The sequence below is a fragment of the Trachemys scripta genome, chromosome 10 (genome assembly GCF_013100865.1).
Source record: "Trachemys scripta elegans isolate TJP31775 chromosome 10, CAS_Tse_1.0, whole genome shotgun sequence".
In the NCBI taxonomy this organism is placed as follows: domain Eukaryota; kingdom Metazoa; phylum Chordata; order Testudines; family Emydidae; genus Trachemys; species Trachemys scripta.
Genome location: NC_048307.1, coordinates 17379038 through 17400665, shown reverse-complemented (window position 1 = coordinate 17400665; position 21628 = coordinate 17379038). Strand labels below are relative to the sequence as shown.

The following is a 21628-nucleotide window of genomic DNA, read 5'->3' as shown; positions in this document are numbered from 1 at the left end:
GCGTACAGCCTTCCAGCCCCTGTGCCGCTCCGATTGTCTCCTCGGCCTCTATGGCTTCCTCCCCATTGGAGAGAAGTACTGTCAGTCACAGGCGAGCGTCCCTCTGGCTGCCATGACAACCAGAATGCGGGACTGTGCTGCCTGCTGCGGGGATATGCCGGGGCGGGTCTCCACCAGGGGCCTCACCCGCTCCGTGGCTCATAGACTGTAAGCGGGGGAGAGGAACGAGTGCATATGGGGAGCAGGGTGGCGGGTGCGTTGGTGAGCGGGGCTCCAGGGGGATGGGGAGTGCAGGAGAGCGCCTGGGTATGGTGAGGGGTGGGGACATGTATATGGGGTGGGACTGGGAATAGAGGATTGCGGGTTACAATATGCATGTGTAACGCCGGCAGACCCTGGTCCTCATGAGCTAAAAGCCAACTGCTTGTTAGCTCAGGCTGTAGAGCAAACTCATTAATCTCTCTCGCTAAGTGGTCTTGGCACCACTAGATGGGACAGAACACCACAGCCAGAAGCTGTGTGGGTTACACATGGATATTGCAGGAGTATAGGGGGCACATGGAGGGAGCATGAGTTTAGGGGTGTATGGTGAGTGTATCAGAATAGGGTGGTGCATAGGATAGGGTGATGAGTGGATATGGGGTTGCCCAGGGATACATGGGGATGGGATTTCAGGCATATGAGTATGATGGTCGCATTTAGGGTGAACAGACGTCCCAATAAAATCGGGACTGTCCGAATATCAAGCAGTTTGTCCTACGTCCCGACCGAAGTACGGTCGGGACGCCATTTTTCCCGATATTTTGTTTCGGGTGTGGCGGCCCTTTTTTTTCTTCTTCTTTCTTTTCCTTTTTGCTTAGGTGGCAGTGACAGGCAGGGGGAACGCCTTTTCAATTGTTACAGTCACCCGGCACGTCCGGGTCTTCGGCGGCGGGTTCTTCAGTCGCTGACGGTCTTCGGCGGCATTTCGGCAGCGGGTAATAAACCTTGCCGCCAAAGAAAGAAGTGCCTCCGAAGACCCAGACGTGCCGGGTGAGTGTAACAATTGAAAAGGCGCTCCCCCTGCGGCGGTCCCGACATTTTCGAGTTATCATCTGGTCACCCTAGTTGCATTATAGGCATGAGGACCGTGTGGTTACTCAGGAATGTGGGGATGCCTCGTTACAGTTGGTGCATGAGCGGTATATGGATATCTGAGGGTGTGTATTTGGATGAACAGTGTATAGGTATGGGGTTTGTGCATGAACATGGAGTACATGGGGGATGTATAGATATATATGACATGGGGCTTGTATTCACTGCACGGTTCCCTACCGGGTCTTCGGCGGCGGGTCCTTCACTTGCTCTGGGTGAAGAACCTGCCGCTGAAAACCTGGAGTGAGTGAAGACCCCGCTGCCGCCGAAGTGCCACCGAGGACCTGGTAGGGAACCGGTTCTTAGGATTTTGTGAGCTCATCACTGTATGTAAGGGAAGTGCATACGGGTGTTGTGCATGAGTACAAGGGGGACAAGTGAGTGGGAATGGGTGGTTAGTGCATGGTAGAAGACAGACAGTGAGTGGTGACTGGGAGAGGGGTGAACAGAGATGCGGGGAGTAAATGGCTATGGATTAGTGTTAGAAATAGGTCAAATTGTCTCTAGTACTGTTCGATAGTTCAGCTCAAAGTAAAATGTTACTGGGTTAACATTTTGCTTAGGGAGCAGTTGAAAAGGGGAACAGAGTATAAGAATCCAATACTACTACTAATACAGCCTCTCTGTATATACTGTATACAGAAGCTCCTGTTCATGCAAGCCTAATTTTTTGTCGGGTGCTGAGGAATCCCTTAAGGAAGTGAGTACTTCTGACTCTAATAAATAGCACAGGCTTCTTTTTTGCTAGAAAACTAGATTTTTGTTTTTAAATGGAATAACTCTTGGGGATGAAGGTGGAAAGATGAACTTAAATTAGACCTGAAATAGTCAGATAACATGAACTAGATTTACAACTCTAAGAAATAGGCAAGAGATTCACAAGATCCCAAACTCCAAAAAGTTTGCCTATCCTACTTTCTATTTTTCTTTTACTGAAACTGGAAAATATGTTTTGTCTAGAAAATATTACATTGATGTACAAAGAAAAGAAGATAGTTTTGATTTATCAGGAGCTAGCAGGAATGAGGCTGAAAGTTCCAGTTTCTATATGGTAAGTATTTTCTGAAATGCATATTGTTTTTAAAAGGGCTAATAGGCTCCAATCCTGCACCGCACTGTGCCTTGATGGATCCCTGAGTGCATGCAGACTCCCACTGAAGTCAACATAAGATGCAACATAACATCAGTGGGGCTCTGTGCAGACACAAGGGTCTGCCTGAGTGAATGTCAGTACAGGATCTGCATGAACTAATGAAGCCCAAGAAATGCTGAAAAAATAAGTCTGACCTAGTTACTGTTGCTATGTTTCTTCCTTTAAAATCTGATTGAAAGCAACTGAAATTGAGGACCGTTAAGGTTACTAGAAGAACAGGAGTACTTGTGGCACCTTAGAGACTAACAAATTTATTAGAGCATAAGCTTTCGTGGACTACAGCCCACTAATATGCATCCGAAGAAGTGGGCTGTAGTCCACGAAAGCTTATGCTCTAATAAATTTGTTAGTCTCTAAGGTGCCACAAGTACTCCTGTTCTTCTTTTTGCGGATACAGACTAACACGGCTGCTACTCTGAAAGGTTACTAGAAGATGTATGCTTTTCTTTTCGGTTGTGGTAGTTTATGATGGGAAAAAAAAAACTACCACATCATCAAATCCTTCTCCCTGCAAGACCAGAATATAGTCCCTTGCTAGAGGATATACTAGATACTGCAATTGGTGATTGATTATTTAACTCATACACACGTGAGAGAACTGAATATTTTATTTAGCCTTAGAAATATTCACAATATTACTGAATAAGCTTAGACTGTTATTCTTAGAAAAGAGATGATTAAGGGGAGATATGATATAGTGGTCTATAGAATCATGAATGGTGTGAAGAAAGTGAATAGGGAAGTGTTAATTATCCATTCATTTAACACACAAACCAGGAGTCACCTAATTAAATTTAACAGGCAGCAGGGTTAAATCAAACGTAAAGAACTACCTCTTCACACAATGCACAGTCCACCTATTAAATTTGTTACCAGAGAATGCTGTGAAGGCCAAAAGTATAACTGGTTTCATAAAAGAATTAGATACGTTCATGGAGGATAGGTCCATCAGTAGCTATTAGCCAAGATGGTCAGGGATGCAACCTTGCTCTGGGTGTCCTTAAACCTCTGACTGCCAGAAGCTGGGACTGTATGATAGGGGATGGATTACTCAATAATTGCCCTGTTCTGTTCATTCCCCCTGAAGCATCTGACACTGGTTGCTGTTGGATGACAGGATACTGGGTTAGATGGACCATTGGTCTGACCAGTATGGCCATTCTTATGTTCTTATAAAAACAAATAAAAAGTGGAACCTTCTTATGCACCAATTACCTATTCTTACCTAAGGTCCAGAGAGTCATGTTTTGAAGTCCTTTTAATACTAAAGACTGGGTTAGATGCATCCCTAATGACTTCAGTGAAGTTGCAAGGAATCTAAATCTAAGCAGAATTTGAGCTGTAGTATGTATGTATTGTATTCTGAGGAGCAAGCATATGCTGCTTTTGGCTGTACCTGTAGAAGATATCAGACATTTGGACAGACTAAATTACCAGGGTCATAAATTATCTGCAGATACTGTAGTAGCTTATCAAAGCTGTATGTATATCTGATATTTCAGCTATCAAGGGATCCTATACGGAATCTGGAGCTAACCAAGGTTCCGATCCAGGAAAGCACCCCGAGCATATACTTGACTTTAAGCTTGTGTTTAAGTCCCCTTGGCATCACTGGAACTTAAACATGTACTTAATAGCTTTCCTTAATCAGGGCCCAAGTACTGATCCCTACCAGAAGTGGTGCATGCCTTCTTTAGCTCACCACTCAGATCATCACAATATTTATCATGTTTTATTTCCACCAGGGCAAAAAGAACATTTGTATCAGAAAATTCCTAGCTCTTCTTAGTATCAGTACTCTGACCCCAACTCTCTGCCCCAAAGTTGGACACTTCATAACATATTTGCCTTTTCAAAAACAAAGAAACAAACACAAAATAAATAACTTTTGTGAATAAAAGTTAAGACCAAAATAAAACCAAGACCAAATGGAAAGCATGGTATTTGCTGTTCAACAATATAAAATTCAGAAATCCCAGGTCTTGTCCACACTAATATTTTTCTTAATATTTTCTATTGCTAGCACTAGCGTAGCTCTATCAGTGGTAGCAACAGTGATTAGAATAGACAGGGTAAAGGTTGCTACTGGCATTTGAACCACCATGTCTCAGAGACCTCTGCTGAGCTGGGTAAGATAACACAGTAGCCAGTTAAAACACCAGTAGCCAGCCCCCCTCCACACCACCATTACTATCTCTGATGAAACTGCACTGCTAGTGGAATGGTTGGAAATTTTAAGGAATCCACAATTCCAGATTCGCTTTGGAAACTGACTTCCTTATTGAGAAGGTTTTTTTCCCTTTGGGTTACATCTCATGCTGCAGGTTTGCTAGGTTATATAAAACTTTTCTTAGAGTCTTTAAACAAATAGAACAACTAATCATCATAATTTGCCAGTTTGTAAATTGATGCTACTTAGAGACCTGGTAAGTTGGAAGAACAGGTTTTTCACTGTATTTTATTTTAATGAGGAAGTGTACTTTGCACACTGAATTACTTGTTAGTTTGTCACACCCTCTCTGCTGCACATTGAGGAAATCTCTAACAAGCCAGAGGAAAAATGTATAACTTTTCCTGTGAAAATGTATAGAAATACTTTTGTAGAGTGACATTTATTTTCCCACTGCTGCATAGAAATTTACATGCACATTTTGTGTTAATGTGAATTACCTGCATTAATCTCCCATCAGCTATGCAGTAACACAAAGGCAGGCACAGATCTCGCAAACCCTTACGTTCATGGGCATGAGTATGTACACAAGTACTTCCACTGAGTGCAACAGAATGAATTGCCGATATAAAGTTACTGACATGTGAAAGTGTTCATTTGCACGACTGGACCCAAGATAATGCCAGGGAACAGTGATATGATGACTCAAGCATGAGTAAAAATCAGGACTATGGAATTCTATTGCCAGTTCTGCCATTGACTCACTGTTTTGCCCTTGGGAAAGTCAATTAATGAATGAATGCTTGTATAATATTTTTTAAATTCTTAGATGAAAGGTTGCTTTCTAAGTAGAATGTATCTAATATTTTATGCATCATATCATCAACATGCTTTCTATACTAAGGTTTAACAAGAGCCTTTATTGTACTACTGATTTTTTTTTAAATAGAGCAATCCTTAGTGAGTAGTTTTAGTACTAATTTTTATGATTTACCTGTCCTACAAACACAGTTTGTGTGATGGTTCAGGGGAGCATCCGTGTTCAGAAAATAACAAGCATATGTGTGTAAATATAAGGGACTAAGGTACGTAGGACTTAAGCATATACACAGTGTTAAGCATGTTATTAAGTAATTTCCTGAATCAGGAGTTTGGTGACTAAGGTATGCATTTTTGTGTGTTACTGTACCATGTAACATGAATGTCTTTCTTAAATAAGTAATTATCTACATGGATTAAGATTGACTTTCCTTCTGTAAATATCCATATTTTACCCATAATTTTCTACCATTTTTATTTATTACAGCATCCTGGAAGTATTGCTGAACAAAAATATGATCAGTGTCTCAAGCATAATTTTACAGATTGTAAATTTGAAGCATCTCTTCGAATGTATACAGGAAATTCTGAAGAATGTGAAAGAAAATTACAGAGCAGCCCAGAAAGACAACAAGAAATGAAGATCATCAAAAAGAAAATGGCACAAGTAACACTTAATGTTCTTCTTTATACACATAAAGTATTTTCCTGTTCAAATACAAACATAGAAGTTTAATTTTTGCTTTTAATTTTCCCTTTCTATCAGAATTTTATGTCATTAAAGTACTTTAACATTGCCTCTAGCTGCTATGAAGATAGGCCTGCTAAAATCACTGCAATAAAAAGTAATGTTACGAACAAGCACAAAAGCAGTTTGATAAAGAAAGTTCCTGTTTTAATATTTTAGAAAAAAAACTGAAAATAATTAGGAGAGACACGAGCCATTTTGCTGCTTTACTAAAGTCTCTCTGAAGAAGATAACAATTACAGTCAGAGTTGCATTAAATAAATGCAATAATATGTTTGTTTGTTTTGAAGGATGTTGTAACTGACAGACCTTTCCCGGTCTTAGTAAGGAGTACAAAAAGGTAATGTATAAATCACAGTAAATTCTACTAAGCATTTGTCTTGTGCCAGGCCACATACATCAGCAGTGCAATATACTGCTACACAGCAGACCCAGGTATGACTCCTAAGCCACTGGAGCTTGAGTTATGGGAGTAACTGTATCTTAAGAAAGTCAGGTTGATGAGTTTCCACTCTCCAGATGGAGCTCTCTCACCTATAGACGGAGTAGAAGTGCCACTGACTTAACCTTCTTTGCTGGAAGAGGAATATTGTAGTGGTGGCTGAGGGGAAGTTTGAGAAGTGTATGTATGAAGGAAATGGTGAGCATAGAATAACTGGGTGGGAGAAAATCTGAAAATTGCATGGAGGAGCCTTTAGACTGGCATTGCTTTATGGAGCATAATTCACTCATGAACCTAAACTCCAATAAACAGCCCCAAGCAGGAAGGGTGCTGGCAATCTCTGCGTAAAAGGACAGGAAGAGGAGACATGGATCATCATGTATAGAAATACAAAACAGACCTCTCTCCATAAGGATCCAATCAAGTACTGGGCTCTCCCTATCCTTTTCCCAACAGAAACAGAAACGTTAAAATAATCTCTGAAAACATAGCACAGAAATCCAGTTTATAACTTCAGGTAAAATAATCTTTTCCATGACTGTAATTCAGTTAATAAAACAGAAACTATTGAGATGTTAGTTGATTTTATACCACAGCTTCAAAATGTCCCACATACAAACTTTTGCAGCTCATAGAATAGTGTCATAAATTTCACCATATTGACAGCAATCTGCCAGCTTTGAAATCATGGCAATTTATTTACATTCCTGACATTCACACACACCTGTGGTACATTATATGTTATTGATATGTATAGAATTTTCTTTCAACATGGATTAAAATATATTCTTTCATGTTTAACTAGAACAAAGAAGTTGCACAGCTTCCCTTCCAGACTATCTCAATTTCCTCCTCCCCCATACACATCACAAGAAGAAGTCATGAGGCTCATTTCATCAGCTTCAAAGCTAATTGTTGCGGCGGTAAGTAATACAGGTCATGCTACTTTAATCATTAAAGAGGTAACAGAACATTTTCCACTGTTGCACTTGAACAACAAGTTCCCCATAAATTGCAATGATAAAGGATCAAATTTTGCACTCTGACTGTAAATCCACAGTAATTGCTTTGACTTTAATAGTTATTGTGGATATACAACCATGTTCCTGAGAGCAGAATTTAGCCAAAGTCTTTTGCTACTCCATAAAATCATATCACACCACCTCCAGTTGAAAATACCCACGACCTTCTGCTCTCTGCAGTGAAACAGACTTGTTGGACAGGGGCTATCCTATCAAGGGGAAAAAGGCATGGTCAGCTTGCATCAGAATGAAGAAATCCCCCCAAAACTTTAATATACACAGCTGCCCAGGGAGAGACTCTTTTATAGTAAATAAACCTCACCTTCCCTGATCCTCAGCTTATTTGAAAAACACTATACAATTATATCAGTTCTTTTGTCTCTGTACAGTATTTATTTCAAATAAAGTCAAGGACAACATACTGGCTTCTACATTTATACTACAACAAAAGCAAAACCACTTTTCAAACATAGGATTTGATAAAAGCCTGTTTAAATGAATCTGAGTTTTTCAGTTGATTTAACGGATTCTGGATCAGGCCAGTAAGTATGAATTTAAGTATCGAAATAAGTGACCTGATTTTCAGAGGTGCTGACATTTGAAGCCAGCACCTCATCAATCAATTAATTAATTTCATCCGTATGTGAAACTTTTGACCATAACACATGTTCCCATCAAACAGACTGACCAACGTAGAATATTTTGTATATATGTAGCAAGTCACTTGCTAGGATATCTCACTTAATCATTTCCCAGCCACTGCGGGGGCCTCAGGCACTGGTGCACCATGGTCCCTCCTATTCTCTGCCTGTGGCACATAGAATTATAGGACTGGAAGGATGCTCAATAGGTCATCTAGTCCAGTCCCCTGCACTCCAGGCAGGACTAAGTAATAACTAGACCACTCCAAACAGGTGTTTTAACCGATTCCTAAAAACCTCCAGTGACGGAGATTCCACAGCCTCCCCAGGCAGTTTGTTCCAGTGCTTAACTACCTTGACATTTAGGAAGTTTTTCCCAATGTCCAACCTAAACCTTCCTTGCTACAATTTAAGCCCATTGCTTCTTGTCCGATCCTCAGAGTTTAAGGAGAACAGTGTTTCTCCCTCCTCCTTGTAACAACCTTTTATGTAATTGAAAACTATTATCATGTTCCCCCTCAGTCTTCTCTTCTGCAGACTAAAAAAACCCAATTTTTTCAGTCTTTCCTCATAGGTCACTAGACCTTTCCATCATTTTTGTTGCTGTCCTCTGGACTTTCTCCAATTTGTCCACATCTTTCCTGAAATGTGGCTCCCAGAACTGGACACAATACCCCAGTTGAGGCCTTATCAGTGCAGAGTAGAGCGGAAGAATTACTTCTTGTGTCTTGCGTACAACACTCCTGCTGATACATCCTAGAATGATGTTCACTTTTTTTGCAACAGTATTATACTGTTGATTCACATTTAGTTGGTGATCCACTATGACCCCCTGACTCCTTTCCACACTACTCCTTCCTAGGCAGTCACTTCCCATTTTGTACGTGTGCAATTGATTGTTCCTTCCTAAGTGGAGTACTTTGCATTTGTCCTTATTGAATTTCATCCTGTTTACTACAGACCATTTCTCCAGATCATTTTGAATTTTAATCCTATCCTCCAAAGCACTTGCAACCCCTCCCAGCTTGGTATCGTCCGCAAACTTTATAAGTGTACTCTCCATGCCATTATCTAAATCACTGATAAAGATATTGAACAGAACTGGCCCTAGAACTGATCCCTGCAGGACCGCACGTGATATGCCCTTCCAGCTTGACTGTGAACCATTGATAACTACTCTCTGGGAACGGTTTTCCAACCAGTTATGCACCCACCTTATTGCAGCTCCTTCTAAGTTATGTTTCCCTAATTTGTTTACAAGAAGGTAATGTGAGACAGTATCAAAAGCCTTACTAAAGTCAAGATATACAACATCTACCACTTCCCCCTATCTATAAGGCTTGTTACCCTGTCAAAAAAGGGTATTAGGTTTGTTTGATATGATCTGTTGTTGACAAATCCATGTTGACTGTTATTTATCCTTTATTAACTTCTAGTTGTTTGCAAATTGACTGATTATTTGCTCTATTAATTTCCTGGGTTGTCCTTATTCCCCTAATAGTCTAGTCTCCTATGGGCTGTACTACATTGGTCTAATTTCAGTTGTTGAGTTTAGTGCGTGGATGGGTGGTGGTGGCCTGTGATATACAGGCAATCAGACTAGATGATATGGTGGTCCCTTCTGGCCTCAAACTCTGTCTCTATGACACTTTGCAGTACTCTGACAGTGTAAAGTGGCCTTAAAATGTAAGTGAGTGTAAATTACCTGCACCCACTTTAAAGGAGAATCAAGCTTGGAATGTTAGTGTGTGGGCCTGAGCACATGCCTGGGAGCCAGGATTTCCTCAGTTCTAATCCTGGCTGTGACACAGATTCCTGCTAAGACAGTAAGCAAGACATACTCTCTCTCTGCCTCTACAAGTTCCCCCTTGTGAAAGTGAGAATAACGCTGCCCTATCTCACAAGAATACTGTGAGGATTCAATAGATAACATGTAAGCCTTGGAAGAGGAAAAGTGGTTAAAACTATTATTGCTCATGCTGACTACAAAATTAATGGAGAATTGTTTATGAACTAATAGCTTATCTGTAGCAAACTCAATTTGTAAAGATTTCTATTAATATAATGACACTTATCTTCTTCTCAGACTTGTGAAATCTCTTCGGAGGAAATAAAGAAGCCAGACTGTGCCTCACCCCAGAAGAGGAAAGAAGCTAAAAATAGTCAAAGATTGGACCATTACTACAAGCAGCGTGCACCTCCTCTTGTGATCTCTCGAGATCCCCATGAATATGAAGCTAAGAGGTGTGAAAAAAATTCAGAGAGATTTTCAGCAGCACAGCTGAGTGAAATGATGATAGCCTATAATGTTATACTCTGTACCTTTTGATGCTGTTTTAAACATTTACAGCACTTTCACATTTTAGAGGATCAGATTGGAAATTTGTATCAGATGTTAGAGTAGGATTTCTTTATAGCTTTCTAATTTTTAAAGTTAGCTGAACCTTTTCTGTTAAATTATCCTATTTGTGTTATCAGATTTATTGACATTTGTCCCACCCAAACTTTATCAAAACAATAAGAGGAAATATGTTTGGAGTATTTAATCCACAAGATATCCTATAAATAATAAAGAGGCCAGCTGTAGAAAGGCAGCATTACTGAGAGAGACTTCTCACAATCATAAGTCTTTCCAAGCATGGTAGATCATGTCAAATGTAATGTGGAGGACTGGTCTTTTATTGAAAGTTTTAGAGCCCAGATTTTTTTATATGAAATGTATATAAAAGAGAATCTTTATATAGTCCCCACTGTCTCCCATTTGAAACTAGGTAACTTCTACATTAGCACATCTCATTTTTCAGAGAAGCTTTTATTAATAGAAGTTTCGAATGCTCAGTGTCTGACCCTAAGCAAAAGCAAAACAGATCTTTCCTCTTTCTAAAAGACTGTCTGACATTCTAACTTCAGATCACAAATACCAAAATAACTTGATAACAAATCAGGCCCTGAGGCAGTGACCACATATTGATCAAATCCTTGTGGTTGCACACAGCACAATGGTGCACTTTAATTTACAGCAAGTCGTGCAGAAAAAATGGAGGAACCTAGGCACCAGAAACAGGGTTATGATGAACTGTTTGAATGAAAAGTTTTTAGGTTTTATTGTGCTGGGGCATATCAACTAAAAAACTTCGGCATGGGATTAGACACCAATAGGTGTTTTAAAAGAGCTTGCTCACGTTCTGTAGGCCCTATATTTCACATACCTCGGTATTTTAGTAGTAAATGTCCACCTATTTCCATTTCTTTTAAAAATGGTCATTACTGATTTGATTTTCCTTTCATTTTGACCAATTGTAAACTAATGTAAATCCACGGACTTCCTTGAAACTAGGCCTGTTTTATACTGGGATAAAGAGAGGAGAAGCAGGCTGTGTAACATTAAATAATTGATATTAAACAAGTTATACTTAATATAGGTCCCATCCATATGTGGGACAAAGCTGTGCATGCCTGCTGTGATCTCATATGCTGTATGAGTGGATATGTTTATACAGTAGTTGGGATGTACAGAGATCACTGGGATTATTAAATTATTCAGTTAATCAGAAGGACATTTACTACCATAGTACAGTCAAACCTAGATTATCAAAACCCTGATTATCTGGGGAAAAATTAAAAAGGACCTTTCCCATAATGTAAAGAGTCCCTCACTGTCCAAACGCCCATTTACTGACATACTCTCAGGTCCCCAGATAATTTGGCTAAATCGTATTTGTATGCAACTTGTGGTGTGTGGCATCTAACCTGAGTCCTATATTAGAATTCACTCTCTTTTCTCTTTGGCAGTGGCAGAGAGATGATCAATTCAACAATCACCGCTTTTCATCCTATTGTAATTCCTAGTTATATTTAGAAACCAAAGTCAGTCTAGTCTGATTGCATAAAAACAAAATCCTTACAATTAAATGAGCTTTTGATTTTAGGAAAACAGGTTTCTTTTCGAAGCTTGCCCTTCTAACATTAAGGGACTTATTGTTCCTTTCCAGAGATTGAGAAATAATTAACACGCCAAATTGCTTATTTTTGTTATGCTGTGTATTATAGCTATCATGCAAAGCAGTAAAAGACTTTTCTATAAGTCATTGATTGGGAATCAGTGTACAGTACTGTATGAGGAGAAACAATCTGATACAGAGAATAGGTACATTAGAAAAGACAGGAAAAATAATGAACAAGACTATAAATCTCATTAAGTATGACAAGTCGTCTTGATTTTGTTTTGAAACAGTTATTTTATACTTCTCATAGCATTGATGTATTCTGTTTTAAAAGTACACGGGAAATGAACAAATTAGAAGAATCAAATGCTGACTTTATCCAAGAAAATTCAAGGAATGATTATGGGAAAAGTAAGTTACATTCTTAATATACTTTTCAATCCTTTTCACCATGTCTTAGAAAACATGCTGTTGCCTGCAATGAAAAATCTCTTAAAGAATAACCAAGTAAGCCATTTGAGAATGCACGGCTGATTCCTGGATTGTTAGCAGGGCTAAATTATTGTAGCAGTTGGTCTTAGAAGGTACTGAAATTGTTTCTAAACACAATTGCAAGTTTGCAAATGATTAAGTTACATTTTCCAGGTATTCTTTTTACACCTTTACTGTTAAAACAGTAACATTGGAGGTGCAGAATCCATCTCAGATAAGCAGGAGAGGAAATGAACTTATTTTTTATTTTGGGGTGTATCTACACAGCAGCTGGGAGTGTGCTTCCCAATGCGGGTAAACACGCTAGCTCTGTTTGAGCTAGTGTGTTACGAAACAGCAATGTGGCCAGGGTAGCATGGGCAGCAGCTCGGACTAGTTACTGGAGTTCAATCCTGCGCAACCCCCTGGGTACGTATTCAGGTAGCTAGCCCCAGCCTGTGCCGCTGTGGCCACACTGCTATTTTTAGGGTGCTAGCTCAACCAGAGCCAGTGTGCGTCTGACTACCCACACTGGGAAGTGCCATCCCAGCTGCTGTGTAGATATAACCTTTGTTGCCAAACTTCTAACAGACTCACACACACCTTGGTCTATCATCATATTATCCAAAGAACATATTGCAAGAGATTCTTTTCCTGGTCTGTTACTTCCTAATATGTGCTCTGCTCCTTTGTACTGCTCCCTCTTCTGATTCATTCTTTTACATCATATTTTCTTCAAATCTCTTCTGAAAGTTCATTCTCGTCTTGATTTCTCTCTGACAAACACTTTGTCCTTTCTTGTCATGACTTCTAATTATCTACTTTACAACTTGTCCTTTTCCCTCTTGACTTTTCCTATTCGCTTTTAGTAGACTATATTTGTTTGATCCATTTTATTGTTGTGTTTTAAAATAATAGTAAAGTGCCAGGGGATGAGGGATTTTTTGTTAAATAAATATTAAAATTAGTCATTAAAAATATGGTGTCTACTTTAGATACGAAGAAAGGCAAGAAAGAAAAAAACATTATAAATGTAAATGGACAGTTCAGAGTTGAGAGATCATCTAACGTTTCCAGTAACTCGTCTAAACATAGGAGTGTACTTTCTAAAACTTCAACAAGAGCAACTGATTTAAATTCATTGTACTTAAGTACCATATCTCCATATGCACAAGGAACTGGCAGAAGTAAAGGTCCTAAAAAAAATGTGCTTAATGAAGGGGAGTCCTCTGCCTTGCGCAGCTCTTCAGTGATGTCTGAATGCCAAGATACAGAGCCAAGTACTGGCCGTATATCAGGCTTGACAAGTTTTGCTCATTCTCAGAAAAATGAATGCCTCTCTGGGTGGCTCTGTAAGACATCTGAATTCAAAAGGCAAAAGTCACCCCAAATGCCTAGTAGAAAGCATTCAGGCATCAGAGTTAGTAAGTCTAGCAAGCTTTCACAGAGAAGGCCAATGGAGAACTCCAGGAATATGCCACTACATCAAAAAGAAAGAAAAAATAGTGAAGGAAACAGGGAATTAAATGAGAAAATAATTCATACTATTTCCACAAATGCACAAGCCCCAATCATAAATGAAAACACGGGAGAACAAACAGCTTCTGTTGTGGCTCTTAAATGTGGCATTCACCACAGCCAAAATATCACATGTAACAGCCTTCATCAGAGACCTCAAAGTAACCAGCACCAAAAAAAGAAGAAAGATTTGTGTGAATTAGCTACAGGAAAAAACACCAAATCCCATAAGGTCCGTTTCCAAGGTCCATTGCAGTTTTCCAGAAATACTGAACAGAAATGTAACTGTGTAAACTTGAATAGTTGTAACATAACAAATTACTATGGAATTCAAACCATTGCTTCAGAAAGTAAATCTTTAGGGACTGTGACACATCTTCCAGAGAAGGAAAATGAAGAACACCTTTCTAGGGTCACACTTGGAGCACCTTCCTTTCTACATCAAGTTTTCCTGGCAATGGAGCAAGATGCATCACCTACTTCAACTGCATCTGAGCCTAAAGATCTGGACAGCAGTTTAGAAAACAAAAGTATACAACAATTATGTAACCAGCATTTCATCCTTAATGAATCCACAGGAGACACGAAGGTTCAGGATACTATCAGCAATGTACATACAAGTAACATTATTTTAACAGACCCATGTGATTGGCAAATGGCACATATCCCACAGAAGGCTCAGTGTTGTTGCACCTGTTCAGAAGAACAACGCAACTTTATATCTGAAACATCTGATGAAGAACAAGACAGTTTCTCAGATTCATCTGTGACAGTAACAAGTATTTTAGGTGCATTAGAAAACCAACAGTCAGAAGAGGAGTTCACTATATCATCTGTATCTGATAGCCTGAGTCTTGGATCATTATATGATGTGCATGAACAAATGGTAAGAGCTTGATGAAATTATGTTATTAATGTAACAAAACTCTTAAGTGCTTTTTTAAGTAGGCAGCAGTTTCTGTTTCCATTTGAAACACCCTTTAAAAAAAAAGTTGTAAATTGGCTGCTTAAATCATATTAGACCAAACGTGACATGTCAAATTAACAGCCTGGATGTAAAAACAGCCTTTAAACATCTTTGAAAATACTTAAATTAGTGAGGGATTCAGAAAAAGTTTCCCACACTAGTTTCTACAGCCTGTCTACACTTGCAAACTCTATAGCCTTAATTCACCACCAGTACATCCTAGGGTCAGGTGATACAGTAGTAAAAACCCCTGAGTCCTATCCTCATAACAGCTTTCACTGTTGCTGCCAAGGTAGTCAATTCTGGCTACAAGGTTTCCTAGTATACACACACCATGGAGACGGGACAAATCTCAAACAACATAATTCAGAATGAGTGACAGTCTGCTGCAAGGGTTTAGGATTGGAATAATAGAGGTGTCACCATTCAGGACTAGAGCTTAATTTTCAAATCATGTGTGTCAAAGATTGACCAGCACCTGCCCTAATTAGTGCTCTTAGCATAAAATCCACCCAGAAAAATTGGAGGAAGTGCTCACACAGCACTCTTACTCTGAATGGCAGATACAATTTCAGCAAACAGTATCTCCTGTCCAAAGAAACCAGTAACCTTATGTAGTCCCATGCACTTCTGTTGACATAATTCAATGAAATAATATTTCATTGGCACCGTAGTGCATCCAGAGGACTTACGAACTGATGTATTAAAGTAGAGGAATATATGGGCTAAAAGGTGTTAACATAACTCAGTCACTGCTCAACATTAAACAGGTTCAGGGATTGGTATACAGAGACCTCAGCCTGCTTTGTACCATGGCAAATACACCATTAAAAATCTTTTCAATCTTTTATTAAAGATATAGCAAAGAAAGAAAAGCAGTTAAAGCATTTGAAATGTAAAATATTAAACAAGGCTTTCATTTTAACAACATTTCTTGTTCCCTTTCACTTTAGCTGGAGAACGGTTTAGAAGGAAACTCCCCCTTTCTCACAGTCTCTTAGATGGTATTAGAGATGGTAATAACTGTCCTTTTGTGTAAAAGAGAAGTTAGTGGTGATGAGCTGGAGCTGCTTTTGTCAAAATCTGATCCCATTTCATCCCACGTAGCGTTTGGGATTCAGCTGGAGCCAGTAGAGGTAGCGATGGTATCGGAGTCTCTCTCTTTGGCCCAGTCTGGTCAGGCCATCTCTCAGGATTAGGACAAAGAAGGTTTGGGATCCCAGGAGATGGTGGAGGTGGCTGCCATATGGTAAAGCTCACTCCAGTAGCCTCTGTCTGTTCTTCCATGTTATGCTTAAAGTATTTTTAAGGACCTTAATTTAGGCCTAATATCTCCCACACCAATTTTGGTTAATTAATTTCTGGTTTCACATCTTCTGTTTTTACCAAGCTTGATTTTAACAGTCCTTGAATCATATCAGTAGGCCCTTTTGTTCAGGCTAATTTAGTTTTTCTGTCTCCTTGTTGTACCTTTTCCCATCAACATTTATTATAGGTTATTGTGACATCTTATGAACTTTCACATAGTTTTTACAGTTGAGCTCACAGGTAGAGTAAAATGTTAGGCCCATTATTACAACAGAACCCAAATGATGACAATGCAACTGTCCTGGACAATGTGAAATTATAACAATTGCCATGACAGCCCATCAAGTCTAATTTAAAACAAACATTTCAAGGAGGAAAATCTTTAACAGGTATCATCCCATTTTTTTCGTCCTAGGAAGAAAACATTTGTGTTGACCGAAAAGAGGAGGAAAACTCTGACTCCAGCATAGGCCACCTTGATGAAAGAGTTCTAGAGGAAATGCAGAAGATTAGCACCTCGGAGAGGCTCTCTCAGACAAACTCTTTCCATTTCAGGTATTAATATTTATTCTACCTGAAAAGAACCAGAATAGGCTTTTAGTTTCCATTTCAGGGATCCACATCTTTGAGTTGGTATTAAATATTGGGGACCTGATGATGCCTTCCTTTTTATAGCACTGCAGTAGTCTCACCTGATGGTAAAATCATGGATAACAATGGGATGGTTCAAATTCATAAGAGAGAATGTAAGATCCCTCTTAAGTGCAAGATAAGAATGAGTATTACTTATTCCGCCCCAAGGCACTTACAATCTAAATTGCTATCTGGACATACAGAAACCCCTCAGGATACAACAAATTCCCCAACCAAACCAAGACATGCCATTAATCAAAGATACTGATATAATTTCTGCCATTTCCTCAGTTTGCTTCTCCCTCCGTATAGGCACTATCTCGGTCTTGTCTGGGCTGAATCTCAGGCCTGGTCTACACTGGGATGGGGGAGGAGGAGGAAGAATCAATCTAAGTTACGCAATTTCAGCTATGTGAATAACATAGCTGAAGTTGACGTATTTAGATCTACTTACCGCGGTGTCTTCACTGCAGCAAGTCGATGGGAGAGCGCTCGGCGGTCGATTTATCGCGTCTAGACTAGACATGATAGATCAACCCCCGCTGGATTGATTGCTGTCCATCGATCCAGCGGGTAATGTAGACAAGCCCTAAGTCTGCTCAGCTCATATCGATGCATCAGTCTCTGTCAGGCAGTACTATGATGAATTAAATCTGATGTCACTGATTTTCATACAGTTCTACAGATGAAGAAGGGAGAGCAAATATGGATCATGCACTTAAGAGTGTCAATACAAGTCAAGTACTGTATTTCTGTCATTTTCCACATTATGTTAGTACATAATGTATCAGGTCAGTAGTAAACTGTTAGAATAAAAAATGCTTAAAATCAAACTTAAGATGCCAGAGCCAGAACTGATACCATATACAAATATTATGGTGTTTCCTTCTCTGTGTTAGTAGGTATGTAATGGTATCTGTTGCTTTCTAGCATCACAGATTGCACTAGTTAAGGCATATTTCTTCTCACTTTCATGACAAAAAACATGACTTCTCACAAAAAAAATCATGTTTTTGATCTCCCCAGTCAGCTGCTACCAAGCAAGCCTCCATACATTTAATGGCTAGTGTAGTGGACTCTGGGATTTTTAAATGTCTTTAAACCATTAAATATTACTACATTAAAAAAAACAATGATTGAAAAATAAAGGATATTTATTCAACTTCCCATAACTTCTTAATTATCACAGTGGGTGATATCCAGGTCTCATTCAAGTCAATGAAGTTTTGCCTTTGACTTCAATGGGGCCAGCATTTCTTCCTGCGTGTCATGACTTTTCCTTTTGTAAACTACTTATGATTCTTCTCACTTTTTGCCATCACACACAACCCACCTCAGTTATGTTTAACGACTCTGTTTTGTTGCAAAACTTCATCAAGGGGCTGGTCCAGCACCCAAGGGACTTTGACAGAGCGCCCATATTCCTGTTGTGACCAGAATCAAGTCCTACGTTAATTTAAGCTGTAATGAATAATTGATAATGCTTTTAAAATTAAAGTGCACCACATACAGCTATGCTGATTTCTACTGAATTAAGTTACATATTGCCAGCTAAATTAGGACAACTGCAAATCCTGCCAACTCCTTTTGAAAGCTATTATGATGTGCAACTAAAAACCCAGTCATGCAAGATGAGACGTGAGCAAACCTCTGCACCCATGCAGAGCTTCACTGACTTCACTAGGGCTTTGTGCAGGTTTAAGGGTTTGCACGCTTAGCTCAGCTTACAGGACTGGGGGGTCTAAATAGTATTTACTTTAATAGTGTAATATTTGTGATACACACACCTACACAAAGTGTTACCCCGAGGGAATTTTGTACCAAAAACCTAAAAATTCTGTGCACATTTTAAAATTCTGCAAATTTTATTTGTCAATAAATAAATGTGGAGGCTCCATCATGGGAGTGGGGAGCATAGGCCACTGGCTGCATCGAGGTGGGAGATCACCCTGCAGTCCCCCCGGGACACAGATTCAACGGTGGGGCTGCACCCAACCCTGACAAAGGGCAAGGGCAAGGGCCAGGCCCTGCCCCTCTGCACCAGGTGTGGGCAGGCAGGCTCAGCCTGGCAGGATCCAAGTGTGGAGGGGCTTAGTGTGAGGAGATCCAGGTGTGGGGTGAGAGGTTTCTGTGTGGGGTAACCTGGGTGCAGGCAGCTCATTGGGGGATCTGGATGCACAAAGGCTCATTATGGGGGGGAAAGGTTGGGTGCAGGGGCAATGGGATTCTGCAGGGGGGTCCAGGTGAAGGTGGTTGGAGCTTAATGGGTGGGTCCATGTGGAGGGAGGCTCAATGGGGAGGGAGGCTCAATGGGGAGGGGTCTGGGTGCTTGGGGAGTGGGGCTTAGTGGGGCAGGGATCTGGGTGCAGCTGGTTGGGACTCAGTGGGGTGGGGGTCCAGTGTGGGGGGGCTTGTCAGGGTGGTCCAGGTGCAGGAGGCGTTCGATGGGCTTGCTTAACAGGGGAGCCCCAGCTGCTGCCACCGCTGCCACCAAGGGGACACCACATGCCAGGCTCTCACACCTCCCCACCCCATTATCCTTCTCTTACCCATTCTCTCCCTTCCCCCTCCCCACTGTCCCCACCTCATCCCCTCCCACTTCCTCTCCCCACTGTCCCCTGCCTCCCTCCCCTCACTCCTACATCCCTCTCCCTAATTGCCTCTTCCTCCCACCTCTGCCATGCCCCACCACAGGCACTCCCCCTTGTACAGAAAACAGGAAGGCTCCCAACACACACAAGAGGAGCATGACCAGCATGAGGACACAGGAGGTGACCTCCAGCTGCAGAGTCAGAAGCCGGAGCTGAACCCTCCTTCCGCCAGGCAGCTCTGCGCTCACAGAAATGGGGGGTCACATATGACCCCACATGCTCCCCCCCATCTCACCTCTGTTTGGGGGGCCAATGTCTCCCCAAACTACGCCCACCAGAAACCACGTGGGCGCATGACCACTTATGCAGATTCCCTTTGCTTCCCCATCACTTTCTGCTGAGAAGCAAAGAAATCTGCAGAGGGACCTGAATTCTGTGCCCACGCAGAACTCCCCCAGGAGTAAAAGCGTATTAAAAAAAAATCAAAAGTCCCATTGATTTCACGGGGAGTTCCACATTCAGAGAGCTTGCATGATTAGGCCCACAGAGCCTGAGCTTGCAAAGACTTACCTATGTGCTTAACTTTACTACCATGACTACTAGTACTAGCATACTTAACTTTGTGCATTGAATTGTCCCCTGCCTTTAGTGGGACAGCTCACACCATGTCAAGCTAAGCAGGGCTTTGCAGGACTGTGGTCACAATTATTCATTTTTACCTTTTGTGAAATACATTCTTTCAATGTAATTTCCTGTTTTGAAAGAAAATTACTGTCAGAATTATATTACTACTAAGTATTGTGTTGGCCTGTAAATTACTGTAAATTTATTGTCTCTTTGATCATCAGTATATTAAAAAGCCCAATATATTTGTAATTTATAGTAAAAATATTTCCTACTAGTCAATTGGATTTTTTAAAGTGATAAAAGAGCTCCAAGGAAAGACTGTTATTTTTATACCACTGTGGGAAAGGGTCCAGCAGTCAGATAGGATATTTCCTAGCACCACATGAAGTGGAGATAAACTAGAAAGGCAGAAATGCTCTTAATTCCCTTCCAAGACAGTTACTTTGTTCTCAACTGAATATAAATATGATGCATTTTTTTAATTTTTAGAACAGATGTCAAAGCTGTTGCTCAGTCTCAATACAGTTAGCTCTAGACAGCAATGAGGCTTCAGCAGTGCAGATTGACTTCCCTATAGATGCTAATGATGCCTATGGAAGCCAGCCCAATGGAAGTGACACAATAACATCATGTTGCCTTAAATGTGACCCAGATTTTCAAACTTGTTACCACTAAAAGCCAAGCATTTAGTAAAAGTGTGTATCCTAAGTGAGATTCACTGAACACAAGAGTAATCCAGATCCAATTAGGCCCTGGCCCTGAAGCCTGTGGTAAAACTCACATTGCCTTTATTTGTACAGGATCAATCCTTCTGTTAGTTTCTTCAGAGCTGAAACTGACTTGGAAATGGTGATATTCAATTCTGGTAACATTTTAACATGGTTTGACTCTTTTCTCACAAAGTGAACAAACATTTAAATATGGTAAAGATTTTATTTTTAGCTTTAGATTTAAAGCAGATTTGGCAAGTAAACCTTGTGCTTAAGTTTTGCAGCCTTATTAGTATAATTCTGAAATGGTGAAAAAGAGCAATTCCTTATGACAAGAACAGGCAGTATTTAATATAAGCCTAAGCAGTTTAAAGAAGTGTTTTGTGAACTCAACTTATTTTCAGTGTTACTTTATCATAGAAAAACAGCATTTTAAACAAGTTTTTAAAAAGTTTTAGTAATTGAGTCTTTTAAAAAATAACTTTAAATACCGTGCTGCCGTTGATTATAAAAATAACTAGTAATTTAGTTTGCATCAGGACAAAACCTATTATTACATAAATTTGGGGAGGATTTCATAACTAAGACTGATGGTCTCGGATGGGATCATACTCAGGTCACTAAGCCCCTCCACAGCTGTGGCTACATTGCTATGTTTAGCATGCTAGTTTGATCAGAACTAGCATGGATAGGTCTCCTCAAGACTAAATTTACAACTTCCAACTCCAAT

General features: G+C 40.1%; 1 protein-coding gene across 2 annotated transcripts; it reads left to right on the top strand.

Moving 5' to 3' along the window:
• Positions 1-17431, top strand: LOC117883532. 2 transcript variants are annotated; one of them, XM_034782884.1, is made up of 9 exons: positions 1-207; positions 2095-2185; positions 5764-5943; positions 6315-6364; positions 7272-7389; positions 10216-10373; positions 12408-12484; positions 13540-14948; positions 16753-17431. In XM_034782884.1, the coding sequence occupies exons 1-9, from the start codon at positions 113-115 to the stop codon at positions 16897-16899; spliced, it is 2325 nt and encodes a 774-aa protein (XP_034638775.1). In that variant the 5' UTR covers positions 1-112; the 3' UTR covers positions 16900-17431. The 2 variants fall into 2 exon arrangements, with proteins under 2 accessions (XP_034638775.1, XP_034638773.1); XM_034782882.1 differs by having other exon boundaries at positions 12384-12484.
• Positions 17432-21628: the final 4197 nt, after the last annotated feature.